The 20,561-nt window shown below is 37.5% G+C and overlaps 3 protein-coding genes across 12 annotated transcripts in view; all 3 read left to right on the top strand.

Moving 5' to 3' along the window:
* enah (ENAH actin regulator) overlaps positions 1-1,491 on the top strand; it is a 112,096-nt gene extending 110,605 nt beyond the window's left edge. For all 8 annotated transcript variants that reach the window (XM_084090506.1, XM_084090510.1, XM_084090505.1 and 5 more), the window contains one exon: positions 1-1,491. This exon is cut by the window's left edge and continues 1,037 nt beyond it. The gene's annotated coding sequence lies outside the window, so the exon portion shown is untranslated.
* Positions 1,492-3,012: 1,521 nt separating this feature from the next.
* On the top strand, positions 3,013-14,242 carry lbr (lamin B receptor). 3 transcript variants are annotated; one of them, XM_084090514.1, is made up of 14 exons: positions 3,013-3,168; positions 5,825-5,999; positions 6,325-6,516; positions 6,908-6,994; positions 9,006-9,189; positions 9,559-9,755; positions 10,893-10,947; positions 11,071-11,265; positions 11,574-11,677; positions 11,843-11,968; positions 12,062-12,230; positions 12,369-12,449; positions 12,539-12,661; positions 12,762-14,242. In XM_084090514.1, the coding sequence occupies exons 2-14, from the start codon at positions 5,835-5,837 to the stop codon at positions 12,920-12,922; spliced, it is 1,839 nt and encodes a 612-aa protein (XP_083946640.1). In that variant the 5' UTR covers positions 3,013-3,168; positions 5,825-5,834; the 3' UTR covers positions 12,923-14,242. The 3 variants fall into 3 exon arrangements, with proteins under 3 accessions (XP_083946640.1, XP_083946638.1, XP_083946639.1); XM_084090512.1 differs by having other exon boundaries at positions 9,003-9,189; XM_084090513.1 differs by lacking the exon at positions 3,013-3,168 and adding an exon at positions 4,205-4,292 and having other exon boundaries at positions 9,003-9,189.
* A 2,635-nt stretch (positions 14,243-16,877) lies between these two features.
* LOC311069178 (uncharacterized protein) lies at positions 16,878-19,586 on the top strand. The gene is made up of 4 exons (XM_084092170.1): positions 16,878-17,001; positions 17,153-17,340; positions 17,791-18,489; positions 18,860-19,586. Exons 2-4 carry the CDS (start codon positions 17,157-17,159, stop codon positions 19,048-19,050), a joined length of 1,074 nt encoding a protein of 357 aa, XP_083948296.1. The 5' UTR covers positions 16,878-17,001; positions 17,153-17,156; the 3' UTR covers positions 19,051-19,586.
* Positions 19,587-20,561: the final 975 nt, after the last annotated feature.

Here is a 20,561-nt window from a genome sequence, read left to right as displayed (position 1 = left end):
TCGTATTTCTTTCGATTTCAGTGCATGTCTTCTTATGAACGGTAAGGGAAAAATGGTTGCCACGAAAAATAATTTTGTTTTCAGTTCATAAGCAATAAGTGTAGCATTGTTACGCATTTTTTCTTTTTGTTTTTGATCGATCATCCACTCTTCCCTCAAACTGTGTACGAATGTTCTCCATACGCATTCTCAAAAGTGCAGTTCACAACAGACACCTCTTTATAGCCATAATAAATTTGCAGGGGTATGACATTTTACTCATTTTCCTTTGGATGCAAGTATGTGAAAGATCATGTATGGCAAATTATTCATTTTGCATGGAGTATTAACCAACTAAACAAGTCTGGAGTGTCTAATGAGGGCCAAGCAGCACATCACAGCTTTTTAAATGGGACTTTTTATTTTTTTTGTCCAATCATTTATTGTTTTACCTCTCTGCACACCGGAAGGCACTTGGCTGTTTTTCAGAGGGGCTTTATCTTCCAACACACTTTTGTTAGGGAACTTTTATTGGGAAATGTGCTTTTTAAGACCGAAATCTTTGTACAAACATGAAGTGTGATTATAGGCTGTGCAAATTTTGAGGAGAATAACGGAGAACATTTTTGACGTTCTCTCAGATCAGATTTTTCCTCAGTTATCCATTTCCCCCATGCTATGCTCACTTGTCAATCAATCCGTAGGTTTTTTTTTCTCACTTGCGTAGTTCAATACCATCACTCGAAAATAATCTCTCAAGGAATAAGAACGTTTGTATAGAGTGTTTACAGCATTGATTGCACTTTAAAAACCCGTAGAAGTTCAAATGATTATATTGCTGACAAGACGGCCGGCACTTTGTGACCGGCAGTATCACCAAAGCTAAACGGTTATCTCTAGAACGTCACAATCTCCAGATCCCTTTGTTTTGACGACAAATAACTATTGTTGATCGGTCTTTAGATTAAGCAAAATGTTTTGATCGGGGTTGATTCATTCCTGGATAAACCTGTTTGTGATCTTCATGGTTTGTGCCTTGTTCGGAAATTGCATTTGATATGTCAAAAATGTAAAAGCGTATATATAGAGAGCATTAATTTAGGGCCTGCCATAACTTTATTCATTTGTTTTGCATTTTGCTTCAGTGAGTTACAAAGGACACTTTAAAATCAAACATGCATTCACGTTCTTTTCTCTGTGTCATTTTTTCTGTTGCATTACAGTGTGGATTGTGTTATGGTTAACACCATGTATGCTGGTGGGATCTGAGAAGTGATCTTTGTCGTGGTGGAAATCAGTTGAACAATATAAGGAAAACATTGATGGTGTTGTCAGCACACTGAGATTCGATTATGAGCTGGTCAGATTCAACTGAATGTCCTTGTAATGCAATTTTCAGTTTCTTTTTTTTTTTATCGTTCATGTTGTACCATACTGTTTTCATGTTAATTAGAAATTTCTTACATGCTAACATTGTTTTGTTTGAGCAAATTAAATAAAAATTGCAATACATTGCTGTTTGCATTTATTTATGAATTAAAAAGCAGAAATGGATTACATGTCAAACCACAGTTTTACTTCACTGTATTTTCCTTTCAAAGCAGCAAACACATCCTGAAGGGATTAAATTGCATTCAGGTTATTGATTTCCACTCAAATCTTATCTTGGTAAGATTCGAAAGCCTATTTGACTTTCTTACTCATTTGCACCTTGTTTAACATGACATAACTTCAACTTTCACACCTCATCGAAAGAAAATGCTGCTTTTCTGTTTGCTGCTGCACTGTTCCGTTGTGGCAAACAGGAAGAAGGCAGGACTGAAATAAAACTGCAACTAAAGATGAGTTCCACAAATAGTTATAGAACATCATAGGCTACTCCTCTTAAACACAGCTACAGTGCAATCTTACTGGGCCAGAAAGCAGCTACTAGCAGTTCAAGCACCAATATGCACAAATTGAGACAGCTCCAGGACTGAGCATGTAAAGGCAATGCTATGGTTCACCTGAAGTCATATTGTAGCAGTGCAACTTTGCAAAAACGGAAACAGAGTGAGGCTATATCTGCGGTGCACCTACTCTTCAGCATAACCTAAGAAAAGCTGGTTTGTGATGAACACGTTTGATTGGTCAATAAGTCAGCAAACTGATTCTTTTTCTAAATTAAGCAGTTTATTGTAAAAAAAAAAAAAGATATTGGAATCATATTATGTAGTCATTATAGAACTTACATTCAATATAAGATTTCTATTACTCATAACAACCTAATTTAATAATGTAATGTATCTGTACAAATGTAAATTATATCACAGAAATCTATTTTAAACTTCACAATGTTAGTTGCCCTACAAAGTTCACATGATTAAAAATTGTAGGCTGAAAGCTCAGTAGGCCTATATATTACTTTAAAATGTAATCGTCTGTTGTTTTCATTCTAAACTTTATAACGTTAGTGATCATCTTATTCAGTGTTGTTTTCTAAGGTAGGCTACCACATTTACTACTGACAAGATACAAGTAGCTTAATATAACATAACGACAAAACAAGGTTCTGTGTTTTAATATAGAAATACCTTTCAATCAACATGATAAATCAGAAGTGGGCGATTAAAAGCATTTATGAACATTATAGATCTGAAAATAAAATCAAAACCATAAAACTTCCAACAGATTCTAAGACGTATCGTTTTAGTTATTAGTTTATGTATTTCAAAAGCATTACTGCTTTACTTCATTACTGAAAAATCAACTATATTAACGTCAACTCCAGTTTAATAAACATTACATTAATGAAGTATATTTATTTAACATTTACAAGAAACTTTTCGCGGTAGAAGCACAACCTATGACGTCGGCTGTCCTGTCTCCTCTCATATCTCACCGATTAACTGTCTCGCAAGACAGGACTCCATTTTGTAAAACCCAAATCCCTTCGAACTCAAATGCCTCGTCTCCAATCAACGCTCACGCAAACCTCTCCGCCGTCCAATCAGAAAATTCAGAAATTTAAAAACAGGACATGACAGCCAATCACAGAGCTTCCCGCCCTCAAGGACGCTGGTAGGTTGAGCGGTCACGGAGGGAGGAACGTATTCAAAGCGGGGGCCAGTTTTTAAAACGATATTCTTTATTTTATGAAGTTCCGTGGAGAAGCTTTAGTTATTATTAGGAGATTAAGATCGATTGCAGGTAAGAAATCTTAATGAATTCACTTTGCATGTTTAATGTTTTTGTCTGGAAATGCCTTTATTGTGACTGCGTAGTTAACGGTACAGAACTTGATCAGCGCTCGGTCCGCCCGCAACTCTTGTTTTATGAAGTAAACATAATATATTGCTTTTAACAGTCACTACTTCCTGCATATAATGTACCGAACACTTATACTCATTATTTATGTGAATAAAGCTGTTTATCATTGTTTTGGTGTTGGATCTGAATGATAACTCGATTTCCAGCCGGCTCGTTAACGTTACACAGGAAACTTGGGCACGGCGCGCATTTATTGTCGTCCACACAACTCGTATGTTTTATCTCCACAATTAAATTATGCATTCGTTTTTAATATCTGTTTAAGTTAATGTCTTACTTCATATTGGACCTTTCGGTTTCATTATTTTGTATACAAAACTGCAAGTGATTCATTCCACTCTTTTGCGCTAAATAACCACTTTTAATGGTCTTTTGACTGTGGTTTGGCAGTAATTATGTGTTAAATACATCACTCGCTCATTATAACAGCTGAGTTCTGTACTCGTTGTTTATTAATACTGATTTAATGTTGCTGTCTTATGAGCCTCTCGCGTGCGGAGTTGCTGACTGACAATGGTTTGAATACATGACGTTTTCCCTCCATTCCTGTCATTCTTTTTGCTGTGTTAAAGGAACAGCACGTGAATGCTCTGTGTGCCTCCGTATCACATGGAAAACACAAAGCATAAACACAGTAATACTTTATTTTACAGACTTTTTTGTATTAGGCTAAATATTTCAGGATGTATGTTCAGTCCGCCAAAGCTAAGCAATTTCGTTGGTCTGTAAATGTGCAATTAAAATTTCACAAATGTGGTCAGTGTCTGGCATACTGTTGACTTAAACAAGTCAGATTTTCTGTAACGTTAGTAAGTTTTAATTTGAATAGCCGCTGGCAGTGATAGTAAAGCGCGCGTGTCGTCTTGTGCCATTACATTTGCATAACAAAAGGCACCAGACCCCGCCCACTCACATTCACACAGTTTAAACCTTTTGCTCTGTAGTTTCACTTCAACTCTGGAAGCACATGGGATTTCTGCAGTGCTGGACTTCAACTCTGTTGGGTGTGTGTCAGTGTGTTTTGGTTCAAGAATGTCTGGAATGTGTTCATGGGATTAGATGGTTTAGGATAGATGGCTTATGTTTTTATGGGCTGTACTTTTCATGTGGTTTCAATAAGAATTTTTGGGTGTTTCCTATAACGGAGTGTGCCTTGACTCTACTAAATAGCCTATGCTTCTATATGTGTGAGTGGGATTTTTACTTGCACATGTTTCTGGTCTTGCTTAAGTGCTAAAATCATTAATGTATTGGTGGTAAGGAAACTGCTTCATGTTATGAGTGGTGTTTGGTCATTACAACAAAATTTCTTTGCAAGGATTTTTAAATCAGCACCAAGCGTTACTGTCTTTCAGTGGTGAAGTTATAGTTTTTTAAATTGTTTAAATATATGATGATAATAATAAAGCATAATAGTTAGACTGCAACAATGAAAAAAATCTGCATTATGAATACATTATTATTATTTTTGGATTTATTATATGTTAATATATTATTTATGCAAAGTGTATTGCAGTAAAATAGTTGCAAACTTGTTTCTTTTTTTAAATCTTGTTTTGGGGTTTTTAAGCTTGAAAGACCCACCAAATGGGGCAAATTATCTGTTGATCCAAAATTAAAGAATTGGTTGAGTAGAAAAGTGTGAATATGTATAAACAATACTACTAGTAATTACTATTGGTCTTTCTTTATTGATTGTTTTTGTCTGTGGCTGGATAGTAAAAGTCATCTCTTTGGTTAGCTCGTTACCTGTGTGATAGTAGAAGAATCCCTCTCATAAAGGCCATTGAGAGCTCAACAATAGTGCGGGTGCAGAGAGTACAGTGTGGATGTGTAATTCAGACCCATCAGCACTTCTGAGATGGCAGCTGACATCACCGCTTCATTGTCATCAGGCCATGTGCAGCTACTGTGGTGTTTCCCTCATTGGTTTACCATTGGACATGTCTGAAATATTCACACAGAATCTTTAGGTCTGGAAAGAATTTAGATTGTTAGTTTGTTTTGAAGCACACATGCTCGTGTGCCTTATGTTTTTTAAAGGTGATGTGTGCTTTTCCCAATGTAAATCCCAGCTTAATATGCAGAGACAACTGTAAGCTATTCATGGGTAAAATTTCCCAAAAATATAAACACTGTGGCACTTTGATTACATCAAATCTTTGTTTTAGCATCTGAAGGTCTCACCATGTGTTTTTTTTAGTTTGTCTGTTCAGTGAAAGACTTTGTCTTGTAAGACCTGTCTGAGTGCTTAAACCAGTTAAACAATCAGTTTGGTGATGCTATTGGCACAGAAGTTACACACTGACTTCATCTTTAAGGGCTGCACTGCTGCATAATGCTATCATTAAGTCAGTGTTGAAGCATTTAGTTTCTAGTATGTCATTTCCAGACTGTTATGTTGTTTAGTAGTTTGTTAAACTGGAAAGGCCATAAGAATGCACAATGTCATCATACCAATCCGATTCCTGTGGGAAAAAAACATGGTGAATTGGTTGGGATGCAGACCTTTTATCTTGTGTTAATTGTTTTGTAGGTAAACGAGAATGCCGGCTACAAGGTTTCAAAATGGAGATACTGTAATGGGCCGCTGGCCTGGCAGTAACCTTTATTATGAGGTCAAGGTACTGAGTTACGACAGCAAGACTAGGCTCTACACCGTCATCTACAAAGATGGTACTGAGCTGGAGCTGAAGGAAACTGACATCACGGTATGAAACCTCTCTCTGACATGTTCTCCAGCATGATTTGAGAATTCAAATGGCTTCTTGTGCTACAATTAGAGCCAAAACATATGACCATCTGTACAAATGAGTTCACTTGATCGAAGACACATTTTCTAATGTGATTACTTTAGTGACCTAGAAAGTGAGCAGAATGTTTCTTAATGTAATAATATTTCTTCAAAGGTTTCAAAATTCCTAAAACTTGATTAATTTCTAGGTTCTAATCCATGCCTCTGAAAATAGCAGTTAAATAGAGATTTAACTGAACTTAACTTGCAGTGTCTTGTGGATATTGTTTTCTTTATTGCAGAGCATGGCCGTATTTAAGCAGGGTGTTACACGCTCTCGGTCCAGATCCCGCTCTCGCTCACCGGGCCGCCCACGTCGTAGTCGCTCCCGTTCCCCTGCTAGGACGTCCCGTCGATCTTCCTCTCGCACCACAGATGTGCAAGTGCGCAAGGAAAAACTCAAAGAAGTGCTGGAGATCCGACTCACACCTGTGGTAAGGACATTCATTTGTTAGGACAAAACAAACACACGCTCGCTTTATTTCGGTCTTTCTTTCTCTTTGCATGATCTGTTTAACCCAGGATGCTCAGATTCACACACACTCTATAGTCTCTTTTTCAAAGAAGCCTCTTATTCTCACCAGGATGCATTTATTTAAAAAATACAGTAAAATTGTGAAATATTACTGCAATTTAAAATATTTTTGTTCTATTTTAATGTATTTTAAAATCTGTTTTATTCATGTGATGGCATTCTTGTGTTGATTTTAAGTATAGGAGTTTAATCTAATTCAGAGCCATTAACCCAGTCCTTTTAATGCTGTTATCTTATTTGTCTTTCCTCATGGGTTCACCTCACGTGTGCTTGACTGTCATCTGTCTCAGCCGATGAAACATGAGAACAATAGCAACAGCAAACATGAGAAGAAAGAAGAAAATAATACAGATAATACAGCTTCCACAATCACTGAGGTATGGGTCTGTATGTTAGAAACTGGTCTAGTGAAGGTTGGAATGTCATGATGCATGCATGTTGTGCCTCTCATGTGTGACAGGAGCCCATTTAGTTGTCCACACAAAGCTAAAGCTGACTGCGGTTTCTGTTTAATCATACCCTCACGTTTTTCGGCATGTTTCTCCTCATGGGACAATTGAATGGGCTTTACAGAGTATGACCCGACTGCTTTACCCTTACAGTTGTGCGGTCACAAAATAGTAACATTTCTTGACTTAGACTGACAGTGAGATCGATTGCCACTGAAACATTGAGTCAAAGCATGACACGTATTCTTATTTTATTGACACTAGAGTTTCTCAAATTGGGAAGCAGTGGTTTTAAGGGGGCCGTAACACATAAACACTACAGTTCAAAAGTTTTGGGTTAGTAAAATGTTTTTGAAAGAATATTATGCCCTTTTACAAAGTCTTGATTTTGTTTTTGGGGTGTCCTAGAATATGTTTTCATGCTTGATTGTTCAAAAAATGCATTATTTTTCACATATTTTACATTATTACTGCTGCTCTCTTCCCAGTCTGTCCCGAATGCGTCGTTTTTGATGAAGCTCCTCCTTCCGAAATACGAAATGTGCTGTGGTTGGTTAGCTGGCCCAGGTTGTTGTGATTGGCAGCGCTTAGCACGTGTTTGGGAAATGTCCCGGCTCTCCATAACTGCGTTTTTCTTTAGTGTAAATATAAAGGATGGCGGCAATTTCGAAACACTAACAAGAGGACAGTGCAGAACAGATTTCATGCACAGACTTTGCAAGCACGGATTTCACAGGATGTTTCAGAGTGGTATGTTTTACTTATACATTATAGATACGATGTTATCCCCATTTAATCATGATATATGTCGGAAAACTGGTTATACAAACAGTAATCGATCACAAAAACATGGTTAATTTTCCTAAGGGGCGGAGAACAGCCTTACAAAAGCTATAGTAAACAACACTATATCAACACTAATGTTGGCTAACGGGCGAGTGTAGCAACAACATACAACCTATAATTAGAACTGTTAATAGAAAATGCAACTACAAATAATAAGACATACTTACAAGTTGTGATCTATAAACAACAGATTGTCCCGAAACTGCTCCATTTCAGGAGAAGCTTATGTGTGTAGCCTGCATCTTGGTTCTGGAAGCTTTTCTCTGTAAAATGTGCTGTGCACAGATAAACATCGGGATTATAATGTTCAAAATAAATATAAAATACATTTTAACCATTCTTAAGTTCATCAGCCTTTAGGAAGGTCAAACAAATGAGTTGTGGAAAAAACAGCGTCTCTTTGATATAGCAGCAGCTCATCCAGACCTCATCCGCTTTTTTGCTTATTCCATGGGCGCGGATTATTTAAATGAGGAACATTATGACTTATTAAAGCCTGGAAAAATCGTGTTGTAGACAAACAGGTCGTTCGTTGTAGTTCTTGAAAAGTGGATTTTGTTAAATAAAATATCTCCCTTTGGAGTGGACTTTGAGCTTTGCAGATCTTTTTTATTCTCGAAAAGGAACATTACACACTAACTAAAGTTGAAAAAGTGAAAAAGCATAATAGGACCCCTTTAATATATTTCAAAATGCCATTTATTCCTGTGATGCAAAGCTGAATTTTCAGCATCCATTTCTCCAGTCTTCAGTGTTACATGATCCTTCAGAAATCATTCTAGTATTATTATTATCATTCTTATTATTGTGTCTTATGTTGAAAACAGTTGTGTTGCTTGCTTAATATTTTTGTTTGAAATAGAAATATTTTGTATCATAAATGTCTTTACTGTCACTTTTGGCCATGCATCAAATACAAATAAAAGTATTAATTTCTTTTACTAACCCCAAACTTTTGAACAGCCGTGTGTTTCTGTTTTTATGGGTGTGAAATATATATATTTTTTAAATTGGTTTGTATTCTTTTGTGTTCAGTAAATAAAGTGTTCACATTTAGTATGCTGACTTCTTGACTCATTGTAATGTTCAGCAGAACACAGAGACTGAATCAGAGAACCAGGCAGGTGGACGCTACAATCTACGGCGCAGGAAGGACCAGGGCGATGGCAAGGCAGTAGAGATGGAGAAAAAGGAAGAGACAGAGACAGAGGCATTATCGCAAACTAAAACACCTGCTGCCATCAAGACAACTGATCTGGAGTTTGGTGGAAGAGTTGGTGAGTCTTGTCAGTGATTTAATGTACTTTTGTACTGTGTAGATATTCGCAGCACACATCTTTGGGGCAAAAATGTTTACCAGAGCATTTTAAAATGGCTTTTACCAATTTTTATCAACATCTATCTAGTATTATGTCATGAAACTAAATGACTAAGAACAAATAAAAAAATAAAATAAAATGCTAAAAAAAAAAAAAAAGTGTAGAATATAGCCTTTTTTAATGCAAACATTAAGTCTACAGTAAAGCAAACAGAATTTCTTGTCTGAAATTCTCTGATTATTTTTGTGCATTTCCCCCTATTTTCTGGCATATTTAAAATAAATCATTGGTTAAGATTATAATAAAGGAGCCCCTTTCCTCTTTCAGGTGTGTTCTTCCTGATGGTTCTGTTGCCCGTGGCTGTGTTGGCGCTGCTCATTCTCGGTGGGCAGAAGGATGCCAGTCTCCAGAGCTTTCCTCTTGAGCTTCCTACCCTTCAGTCTCTCTGGGACTGTCAGGTCTTTGGCATCGTCCTGCTCTGGCTTCTCTTCCAGGCCTTCCTCTCCCTGCTCCCTGTCGGAAAGGTACGGTCCCAAATCACATGACTCCCCGTGACCCGGGTTTAGGCACATGACCACATAACTCTGTGGCTCTTGTTTCTGCTTTGCCTGTTAGCTGCAGTGAAGCAGGCTAAATTAGATTAATCACTAGAGGTGGCATGCTGATAGAGAGCCTCTCTGGAAAACATCTGGTTTCGTTTCCAGCAGCTTAAGGGTAATTATGATAGGATCTAAAAATTGCAGTGCTTTTCCCTGAGTTTGAGGTTAAACAGATTATTTCAAGATGATTCTGTTTTTTTATGAAACAAAAAGGACCTGGTTGCCTAGCAATAATTTAATATTATAAACTCGCAATTCTGACTTTTGTAATTGCAATTTATAAAGTCAAATTCTGGGAGGAAAATACTTTTTTCTCAGAATTGCAAGTTTAAATCTCACAATTGCGACTTTACATCACGCAATTATGAGAAAAATTTTGTGATATATAGTCGCAATTGTGAAAGAAAAAAATCTATAGAGAGTGCGGGTTTATATCTTGCACTTCTGACTTTATAACACGCAGTTGCGACTATATCACACAATTCTGGCATTTTCTTGCAATTGCAAGTTCATATCAGAATTGCGAGATTTAAACTTGCAATTACCTTTATAAAACAGCTCTTTGTCAGACTTTTTTGTCAGATTTGTTTGTTATGAATCAATTTTGATTGTGTCCCTGATTGTGTAATCAGGTTTTCAAAAATTATTAAAAAAAAATTGGATTTAGATTTATCGGCCAATATATCGGTTATCGGCTTTCAAATAAAGAATTATCAGTATCGGCCAAATTTTTCATATATGTGCATCCCTAACTACATGGTTATGCAATATATAAAACATTTGGGGATTACTGTAATATAAAGTTACTCATATCATGATTTTAGTCATTATGATTGAAATATTAGGAAAATCCTTTGTATGATGCAGATTAAGATTAATATGTTAAGCTTGTTTTTATCAAACATGACAGCACTATACCAATGTTATTTTAGTAGTATTCATATACTTTTATAGTGTTTATTAAAATATATTTTTTTATAGTTATATTTTGTGCATGTGCTTTTGTCATTTTAATTTTTTTATATTTCTATTTAGCTTTAATCTATTTTTTATTTTTTACAGCTCGTTGAAGGAATGCCTCTCAAGAACGGGAAAACCTTGAAATATAGGATTAATGGTCAGTCTTTACATTGATTGAAAACCCTTAAAATGAAGCTTATTTCAGTTTGGTTTTAAAATCTTCACTACTCTATATTTGTGAGCGAGCTGTTTGACGATCTCAGCTTCTGTTCTCCGTCAGGTTTCTATGCACTCCTCCTCACGGCTGTGGCAGTAGGTGTTGCCATGTACCTGGAGGTGGATCTCAGCTACATCCATGCTCACTTCCTGCAGTTCTGCACCTCGGCCCTGCTCATCGCCACTCTTCTCAGCGTCTATCTGTTCGTCCGCTCCCGCTGGGCGTCTGAGGACGAGCTCGCTCCTGGAGGGAACTCCGGTAAGACGAATAGTGTGAGATCAAGCTGCGTTGACTGACTTTTCCCATTTTGGCTCAGTATTTTCACTTCTATGGCTTTTAAAGTTTCTCATACCCATTTTCAGGTTTAAATGATCATCCAGACAGAGTTGACATGTATTTCCTGTTACTTTCCTCAGTGCTAGTTAAAATAGACCAGTCATAGTTGTTTATGATTACTAGATAAGCCTTCTAATAAAATCATTTTATAGAGATTGCATGGAAGGATTTATATGTACCTGACAGGTACAGTTAATAGATTTAAAAGATTATTCTTTTTATTCCTCTAGGCTACATCATTTATGATTTCTTCATGGGCAGAGAGTTAAATCCCCGCATCAAAAACTTCGATATCAAGTTCTTCTGTGAAATGCGCCCAGGCCTGATGGGTTGGGTGAGTATTGTCATTGTTTTTTGCTCCCTCTTGTGGTCAAAATTTTGCAATTTGCCAGATGAAGTCAGTAACACTCAGATTTCTTGTGGTTCCTTAACTTTTCTTCCTTATTAAAGTGTATTTTTTAACCAATTAAAGGAACATAATTCTTGCTTGTTTCCACAGGTATTGATTAACTTTGCGATGTTGCTCGCTGAAATGAAGCTCCAGAATCTCGAGAATCCCTCTCCAGCGATGCTCCTGGTCAACATCTTCCAGCTCCTGTGGGTTGTTGATGGTTTTTGGCATGAGGTACAACAAGGGTTTTCCAAAACAAACATAATTATTTCTTAATGCATTGTGGAAACCATGAACTGATTCGAATTAAATCACTCTGTGTTTCAGGAGAAACTTCTGAGCATGATGGATATAGTCTATGATGGTTTCGGATTTATGTTGACGTTTGGAGATCTGGCTTTTGTTCCCTTTACATTCACCTGTCAAGCGTACTATCTAGTCAGCCATCCCAACGAACTCTCTATATTCTGGATTGTTACCCTCATCACTATGAATGGTCAGTTTCTGACACATTTTCCCACTATTTTTTCTTTAGCTACACCATAAAGTACATTTAGATGCTAATTCAGCCAATAAGAACAGGATATTGATATGCTCAGACTTTAAACTTGAGTTTTTTTAACTTCTCCATCAGGAGTTGGATACTACATTTTCCGGAAAGCCAACTCTCAGAAGTTTGCCTTCAGGAAAAACCCTTCTGACCCGGCAGTGTCTCGTAAGTGTTTTAAAACGGATAAAACAAAAGAATAAACATAAATTGTTAAGACTGTTTGGTCTAAAATAGTTTGATCTTTATCTTATCAGACCTGAAAACTATTCCTACTGCAACTGGAAAGAGTCTTATTGTGTCTGGTCTCTGGGGGTTCGTCCGTCATCCTAATTACCTGGGTGATATCATCATGGGTTTGGCATGGTCTCTACCATGTGGTAAGTATTCGGATTCCGTTCACCTTTCTGATGAAATGAAGCTTTCTTATCAGTCTGTTTTGACTCAATTCCACCATTTTATCCCTGACGTTTCCTTTAGGATTCAACCATTTGATCCCTTACTTTTACCTGATCTACTTGATCGCTGTGCTGGTGCACCGTAATGCACGGGACGAGCGTCAGTGCAGGAAAAAGTACGGCTCTGCGTGGGAAGAGTACTGCAAAGCTGTCCCGTACCGCATTTTCCCTGGGATATACTGAGAACTCAATCTGTTATGGACACTCGGGGCAAATGAAATGTCTCAGGATGACATTGAACATCAGACTGGGAATGAGTTGTTAGCAGCTTGCTGTCTTTTTTAAATATTTGACTTTTTTAGCAATTGAGCACCAAATTTTCTGCCTTGTCACAAAATGTTTACGGATTCAGTTTTCAGAGCTTGATGTCTTAATGTATATTGTTGTACAGATGTGCTTTTTTTTTCTTGTTTTGCATAATCCGTAACTTGCCATCTCATCTTATGTACACATATACACAGTCAAAGTGTATGCTTGGCTATTTACCATTGACCTTTTGTTATGACAATTTGTGTAATGCTTTTGTATATTGTGTATGATGGGGGATATTCTTTTTAATATGTATAGTAAGAAAAGGTGTAATGTTCTTTCTCAGGACCAGCAATTTGTGAAGAAGAAGAAAAACAACAAAACTATATTTTCTTAATTTCTGTATATATTTAATACAAACATTTAGTCAGGGTTTGCATTTTAGGCATTATGCACTATGCTAAAAGACTTTTATCCAAAGTTCACAAAATTTGGCTTTGCTACCTCAGATTTTCCTGTAAACATTTGCTTTTTTTTTTTTCAGGCACTATGTGAAGTGTCCCAGTATCTTTCAAATTCTTAATTGTGTGCTGTGAACAAAAACTTTGAGCTTTGAACTTCAATCTTGTAGGTAGCGTAACTTCTTTACATTTTTATTAAGGTTTTAATTTAAAATGACAATGCTCAACTGTGAATGTGTTATGTAAGGCTTTTCTTAACTTATTACTTTTGCATATGTTTTATGCAAGTATATCACTTGTGGGCATATTTGTCCTAATGAGAGTTTTAAGTGTTTATAACTAAGATGAGCTGTTACTTAATCGCAGTGAAAAGAAGCATTGTACAATGTTATTTATCTGGTTAAATTTTAGAATGTTCAATTTTGTTTATCCTGACCAGCAATTTCTGTAAAAATGCCATTTTTAATACCCATTATTAATTAAACCACTCTAGACAAACAGATTGCCATGTCTTACTGCAAAATGAAATGTACAGATGACAGATTTATTTTTATTATTATTATAGGTTAGTAGATGTTTTGTAGATATTTCAAGTTGCATTTGACTGTCGAGTCTGATTTGTTTCCTACTGTAGTTGTTAGTCTATCTTTTACCATCCTCTTTTTATTCCACTTTTTTCCTGTCAATAACTCCACTCTCTCTGGTCAAATGACTTGTAACTGATAAATGTGTTATCAAAAGAAATGTATCTTGTTGTCACAAAATATATTAAATGTTCTATTTCTTTTCCATATTTTTAGACTATTTGTAAATTTTATATAGCCTATATAGTGTAATTTGAAGTAGTTTTCTGAGTACACAAAAAGTAGAATGAAAGTATAGCCTACTTTCTCATTTTAGTTTAAAAATAGCACACTTTTTTGGGAATTCCCACAAACTACCCACTTACAGCGTTATAATCTTGAGATCCAACAAAAATGTTTTAGTAAAATATGAGGGTAATAAAAATATATATATATATATATTGCTTTAAATGTTTCATTGACCTTGTACATTTTTTTCCCATTTGGTGGCCTTCTAAATTAATTGACTTGGTAAGCTATACCAATGAGGATAACAAAAACCTGAGTGTGAGATTTACTGATAAAGAGTGAGAAATTCTTCATTGGAAGAATTGCAGAATTACACTTTAAACGTAAGTATTGGGTTTCAGCTTACTGAAATATCTAATGACATACATTTTTTTTTTTTTTTAAAGCAGTTCAAGTATATCTAACGAAGTTGCAATTATATATAGTTTATACTCTTTATTTATATACAGAAATGGACCGTGGTGAACATTAGACAATTTGTGAACCCTGTTTTGTTTTCAGATAGTTTAATATAACTTTCAAAAAAGTCCAGTACAAACGTTATTGCCACTCACCCACCACAGTTGCTAGGCAACAAGAACAGTCCTCCGTAGGCTATAGGCCATCCCATTTAACAAAGCTCTGTCTGACCTTCACGGCCTTCAAAGGGTGTAGCCTCGGAAGTCCTGCACACTTTCTTTCTGTTTCGTCCTCGCGCTCTCAAGTGACCACCAAGACTGCAATTGTGGGTATTGGCGCAAGCCCTAAGTCTCATCAGTGATATTCTTATGCATTAGCTACAGTCTAGCACTAGATGTCAGCAATGTGATGTACAATTGATGTAAGGTTTGCTCTGTGATGGGTCAGCTGGCATAAGAATGTTTATTTTAGGCTCCTGGGGTGAAGGATCTAGTGTCAGAGTATCACTTCCCTCATCAAGGGAAATGACAAAGTGACTGATGCATGAAACCATTTCATTCCTTGGCCAATGCGCAACAAATGAAGTACCCATGAACGTGCACATTAGAAAGCTAATTGGTTTTAGTGTCATGCTAAATTGTGCTTTATTACAGGCAACATCTGTTAGCCTGGATCTGTGTGAAGCGCGTCTCACTTTCAAATTAGACTTTTCTTCTTTCCAAAGACAATTTCCTGTGAGTTTGGCAAATTCGAACACATGATTTTTGTGACTTTCTAAACAACTATTTGATCAAAGTCAAATATTGTTATATCATGATTGTGAAATCCAATCTGTGTCCGTTCAAAAATGTACTCAACTGTGTTTCATAGTGTTATTCCAAGCTGAGTACATTAAGTCGCCAAGGACTGATATAAAAGGATACCCAGTTTCCTCTCATTCAGAGTCTGAGCATTGGGGGTGGACATAAATCTGAGAACGTACATGACCTCTAGTAAAATGTGGTTTTGTCTTCAGCCAGAGTTCTTGTCTGCAGCCTGCTGCGGTTGATTGACTCCATTTGCAATTTATTACAGCACTGGAAATTACAGGAATTTGTCCAGTCTTGGTACTATTTGGCATCAGTGACAGAGCATGAGTGCGGAGCTATAGTGCGTTGAAAAATCTATTTGAGATACAGTTTTATTTTGCAACAATACATCCATCTGATTGGGGGTGGGAAGGGATTCACTGATGTTGAAAGAAGCATACGTGTATGGCTTTTTCACAAACACAGTAAAAGCGAGCATGAAATGCACTTTGATTTTTCTAGCTGTTTGTGTTGTGTTGTTTTGTTTGTTTACTTGATACAGAAATGAATAATTGTTAAAGAGCAGACGCAGCATTAACACATTCCTATTAATCAGAATCACGCAAGCGTTTTTTTTTTTATCAGCTCTGACTGCTCCTCTTTTTGGGTGGCTAGAGGTGGTGCGTCGGTTTTTCTCAGCTTGGTGCTGCATGGAGAAAATTCTAATTATGCTGCTCCAGATGGCTTGCATATTCGGTTGCTGTTGGCGGGCCTTGAAAAGAGCTTTCGTCTTTATCGCGCAATAAAATCATCTCGGTGAGCAGACACGTCAAACTTAAAGACACAGCTATAATAACATCTCTGGAGGTTTGTGCGTTTCCTCTGGCCAGCCAGCCCTCCTCTTTCAAAGCGTCGGGGCCGTGAAAACGAGAGTGACACTGATGATGCTTGCGAGAAACTGAGAAACTGTGACTCGTTCTTACTGTTAATCCTGGCGGACAATGCCAAGAAAAGCCCAAGGGGAAAGCTTTATAAGGTCCTTGTCCTTATCAGCTCAGCAGGCTCTCTGAAGGCTGAGTGATTGTGCCGCCCGAACCGATCACTTGTGCTCATCGACCTGCCCTATTATCATGTGTGCTCACTGATATAACAGTGACATCAATCTGCCGTGAACCAGACCGTACCTGTGCCAAGTTAAACAATCAAAGCCATGCATAAGGTGCCCTGTGAATTCACACACCTACGCAAAAACGCATGCCCGCAGATTTTTCTCTAGGGACGCAGGAGTTCATTTGGCAGGGAAACCTGTCATGATCTGTGCATGTCATTTTTCTCACCAACCTGCTGTGCTGGGAGTTTTACAGAGCTCACACTTTGCTGGAGGGGCAAACATTTCAGCTCATTTCAGACTTCATCCGAGCTCAGACCGTCTACTAGCTTTGCGTATAAAAGCAGCGTTGGATTTAGACGTCCATTAAGCATCTGGTCACAAGGTAAGTCTGCATTAGTAATTTGCATTTAACACAAACAGTATGTCCGGCAATGTGTGGGGTTCTCTTTGCAGTAATACCCCTAATGCTCTTTTCAGTAGGATTATATTGTCCTTCGTGACATAATTAAATCACTGGCTCTGCGTGTTTTCAGGGATATGAAGCTGGTTGCAGGGTTAGCCATGCTATGGCTGTGGGTTGCAGAGGCCGTGGAAAACTGCCCCAGTGATTGTAAATGCAGCCAGAAATCCAGTACGGAAAAGACTGAAGTCAACTGTCAAAAGAGGGGACTTCATAGCATCCCACCCAAACTCCCTCTGGACTCATGGATCCTAAAAATGGGTGAGCAGGAACGTTCTCAGTAATAGTGCATGGATCTTCATGTAACCTTAATTCACTGCTTACCTGTTCAAAAATGTACCATATTTTTATCCAGAGTGCCACGTGTATCTACACTATTATTCAAAGTTTTGGGATCAGTATGTTTAATTTTAATTTTTTTATTTTTTTTATTAATACTATTATTAAGGTTAAACATGGTGAAATAATGCAGGCTGATTGCTTCAACCATACCATTCAAGCATACCATCATTTTACAACCTTGCTGTTCAGTTTTTAATGGTCAGTTATTGTTAAAAATCAATTCCCCTTTGGAGAAAATGATTGGGAATTTTACTTCCGGGACCTGACTGTTGCACTCAAGTTCTTAACCCTATGAACATAGTGATTTTTGCATCAGCACCGCCAATTAAACCCTCCTCTTTTGCTTCATTTTGCTTATTTATTTTCAAGGTGAAAATTTTCTGCAGGACCTCCCAGAAAACATCCTGAACTCCATCCCAAAAATCGAGAGCGTAAACTTGGAGCGAAACTCAATCAAATCAATACACCCTCAAGCATTTGCTGGTGCCCAGCGATTGATGCTTTTGAATCTGCAAGGAAACCGAATGTCTAAACTTCCAGTGAAGGGCTTCAAAGACCTCCTAAACCTACGCTTTCTCATGCTGGGCCAGAATCAGATAGCTAGCCTGAAACCTAACATGTTCATTGGCATGAGGAACCTCTCAGAGCTGGATCTGCCCCTGAACGCCCTCACTGCCCTCCCTCCAAATGCATTCAAGCCTCTGATTGCCCTCAAAGTTCTGGACCTTGCCTTGAACCGCATCCAGAGGATCTCGCCCAAGGCCTTTGTTGGACTTGAAGAGCTGCTTTTTCTCAACTTGGACAACAACAAGCTGACGAATATTCAAGCTGGGACCTTTGGGCCCCTGATTGGTCTTGAGATGCTGGTACTGGACGACAATTTGCTCTCCACACTTACCGCATCCACATTAGAAGGTCTTTCCAACCTGCAGGAGCTGTATATCAGAAAGAATGAAATTGAGAGCCTTCCAGCTGACGTATTCCGCCACACACCTAAACTTACTCATGTGGGCTTAAGTGGGAATCGACTTCATGCCATTGATGGCAACATGCTAGCCAACATGCAAGGTAAGAATTAGGAATCGACTAGTTGGTGGGTTGCCTGACCAGCTGACTATCAGTTCTAAGGAAATACTATATTATTAGGCTGGTTTCAGATTACCCGACACTTGTTTCAACACAAAACTTGTTTCTTAGGGGGTGTTGCCATAAGACATGCTTCTGCGTTTATCTAGATGGAGCACAATGTAATAGAACATAATATAGGTGTCTCAAGATGATTTTTACAGTCAACATAACTGCTAGTAGAAAAAAAGAATGTAACATGGTATGATGACTCAAATAATTCTGTATTGTTTGGTCAAAAACATGAAAATATTTACTTTTTTATTCTTATCTGTTAAGTGTAACACGTTATTCAAATCTCTGATTGATTCAGGGTTGAAGGAGGTGTATCTGCAAGATAACCCATGGAAATGTGACTGCAGTATCAACTCGCTGGTACATTACGTAGCCCAGACAAGGGCTAATCATTCGCCTCTGCAAAGACTTCGGTGCATTAGCCCAGAAGAGTTTCGTGATAGACCCATTCACCAGCTGAAAGCTGAGGAACTTCCCTGCAGGGCCTAGAAAAACCTCACGTCTGATATCATATCACGTGCGACCTCCAAAAGTTGGAAGCGCAGCATAATAACAGCGTGATATTTTCTGTAATTGAATAGTGATGCTTCACATAACTCCAACCACAATGACTTTGACAGGTTAATGATAGTGCTGATGTTCTGCAGATAATCGTGACTTTCACCCACACCAGACCACCTGGAGAGGCTCTCGGAAGTACATCCTACAAAACTAAAGGAAGAACTGTGCATTTGGTATTCCCAATACAGAAGAAATGTCATTTTTTTGTAATATAATAATAATATATTTTCACTTTCAATTTAACATTACAAATGATTGTCTTAAATGCATTATTTATCCCAAGTGTTTTTTATTGTCCTTCAGCATCAACATAGAAGATGCTCTCAAAATATAATCCTTCTAAATAATGTTAGTAGGTGAGTATAACTGCTGTATTTTTTATTTAATGCCATTAAACCCATGTTTACAATTAGTTATCTATATGATATATACAGTATATACACAATAAACACATTTTGAATCTGCGAATGCACATGTGCAAATTATTTTTTGGTTAGAAGCAGTGAAGCTTAAAGGAAATAAATAGAGGTTAGAAAATCCCCTCTTGCTCAGAGACCGACTGCAAACTTCCACCACCACCTGAGACTGAATTCCTCATCGGATTGTTACAGCTGAATAAGCTTCCTTTGAAATCATCATGCTGTCTCTAAATTCCACCCAGGGCGCTGAAGCTGCAGTCCCACATTTCAGATGCTGGGAAGGTGTTACAAAGCAAGCTGCTGTAAAACTTCTGCATCAGTACTGCTACAGTTTACTGATATTAATCGAACTGGTGGAACAGCATCTCTAAAATGTATTCATAGCACATGTAAAAATAAAATAAAAAGACATTAAATATGCAATCGGATAATTGAACATTACAGGAGATTAGTCACACATTTAAACACACACACAAACATGTATATATATATATACACACACACACAGATATATACACATACACAAGCTACAGTGTTTTTGTTGTATATTTTGATGACCTAAAATACTACAAAAACACTTAAGCATGCAATGTTTTCACACTCTGATGACTGTATATCTACTGTCTAACTATCAAAACAAAATTACTGGTACATTATGCTTTTGTGCATAACAAGATACTCCTTTAACACCTAATTTCCCCCAGCGTTGCCATGGTAACCGTTGCTTATAGTAGGGAGCTCCTGCGGATGCTTTACCCCTCACTGCATCTCCCCCTCAACCAGCTGTTACAGACTCAGAGTCCTCTAACCAGCTCGCTTTCACTAGTAGATTTACAATGACAAATTGGCATGATTCTGGCATCAGATAAACAGCTTTACAGCAGCTTTCATTAATCACAGCTTGAGAAAACCCACTTTTTCACTGAATACATCTACATTAGCGGGAATGCCACTGAGATGGAGATAAACTGTGCTTACTGTTGTAGTGTAGAGTACTGTAGTAGTGATGTCATTGGCAAA

Source organism: Abramis brama (genome assembly GCF_963993115.1).
Source record: "Abramis brama genome assembly, chromosome: 18".
NCBI lineage: Eukaryota > Metazoa > Chordata > Actinopteri > Cypriniformes > Leuciscidae > Abramis > Abramis brama.
This window is presented reverse-complemented; position numbering and strand designations above follow the sequence as displayed.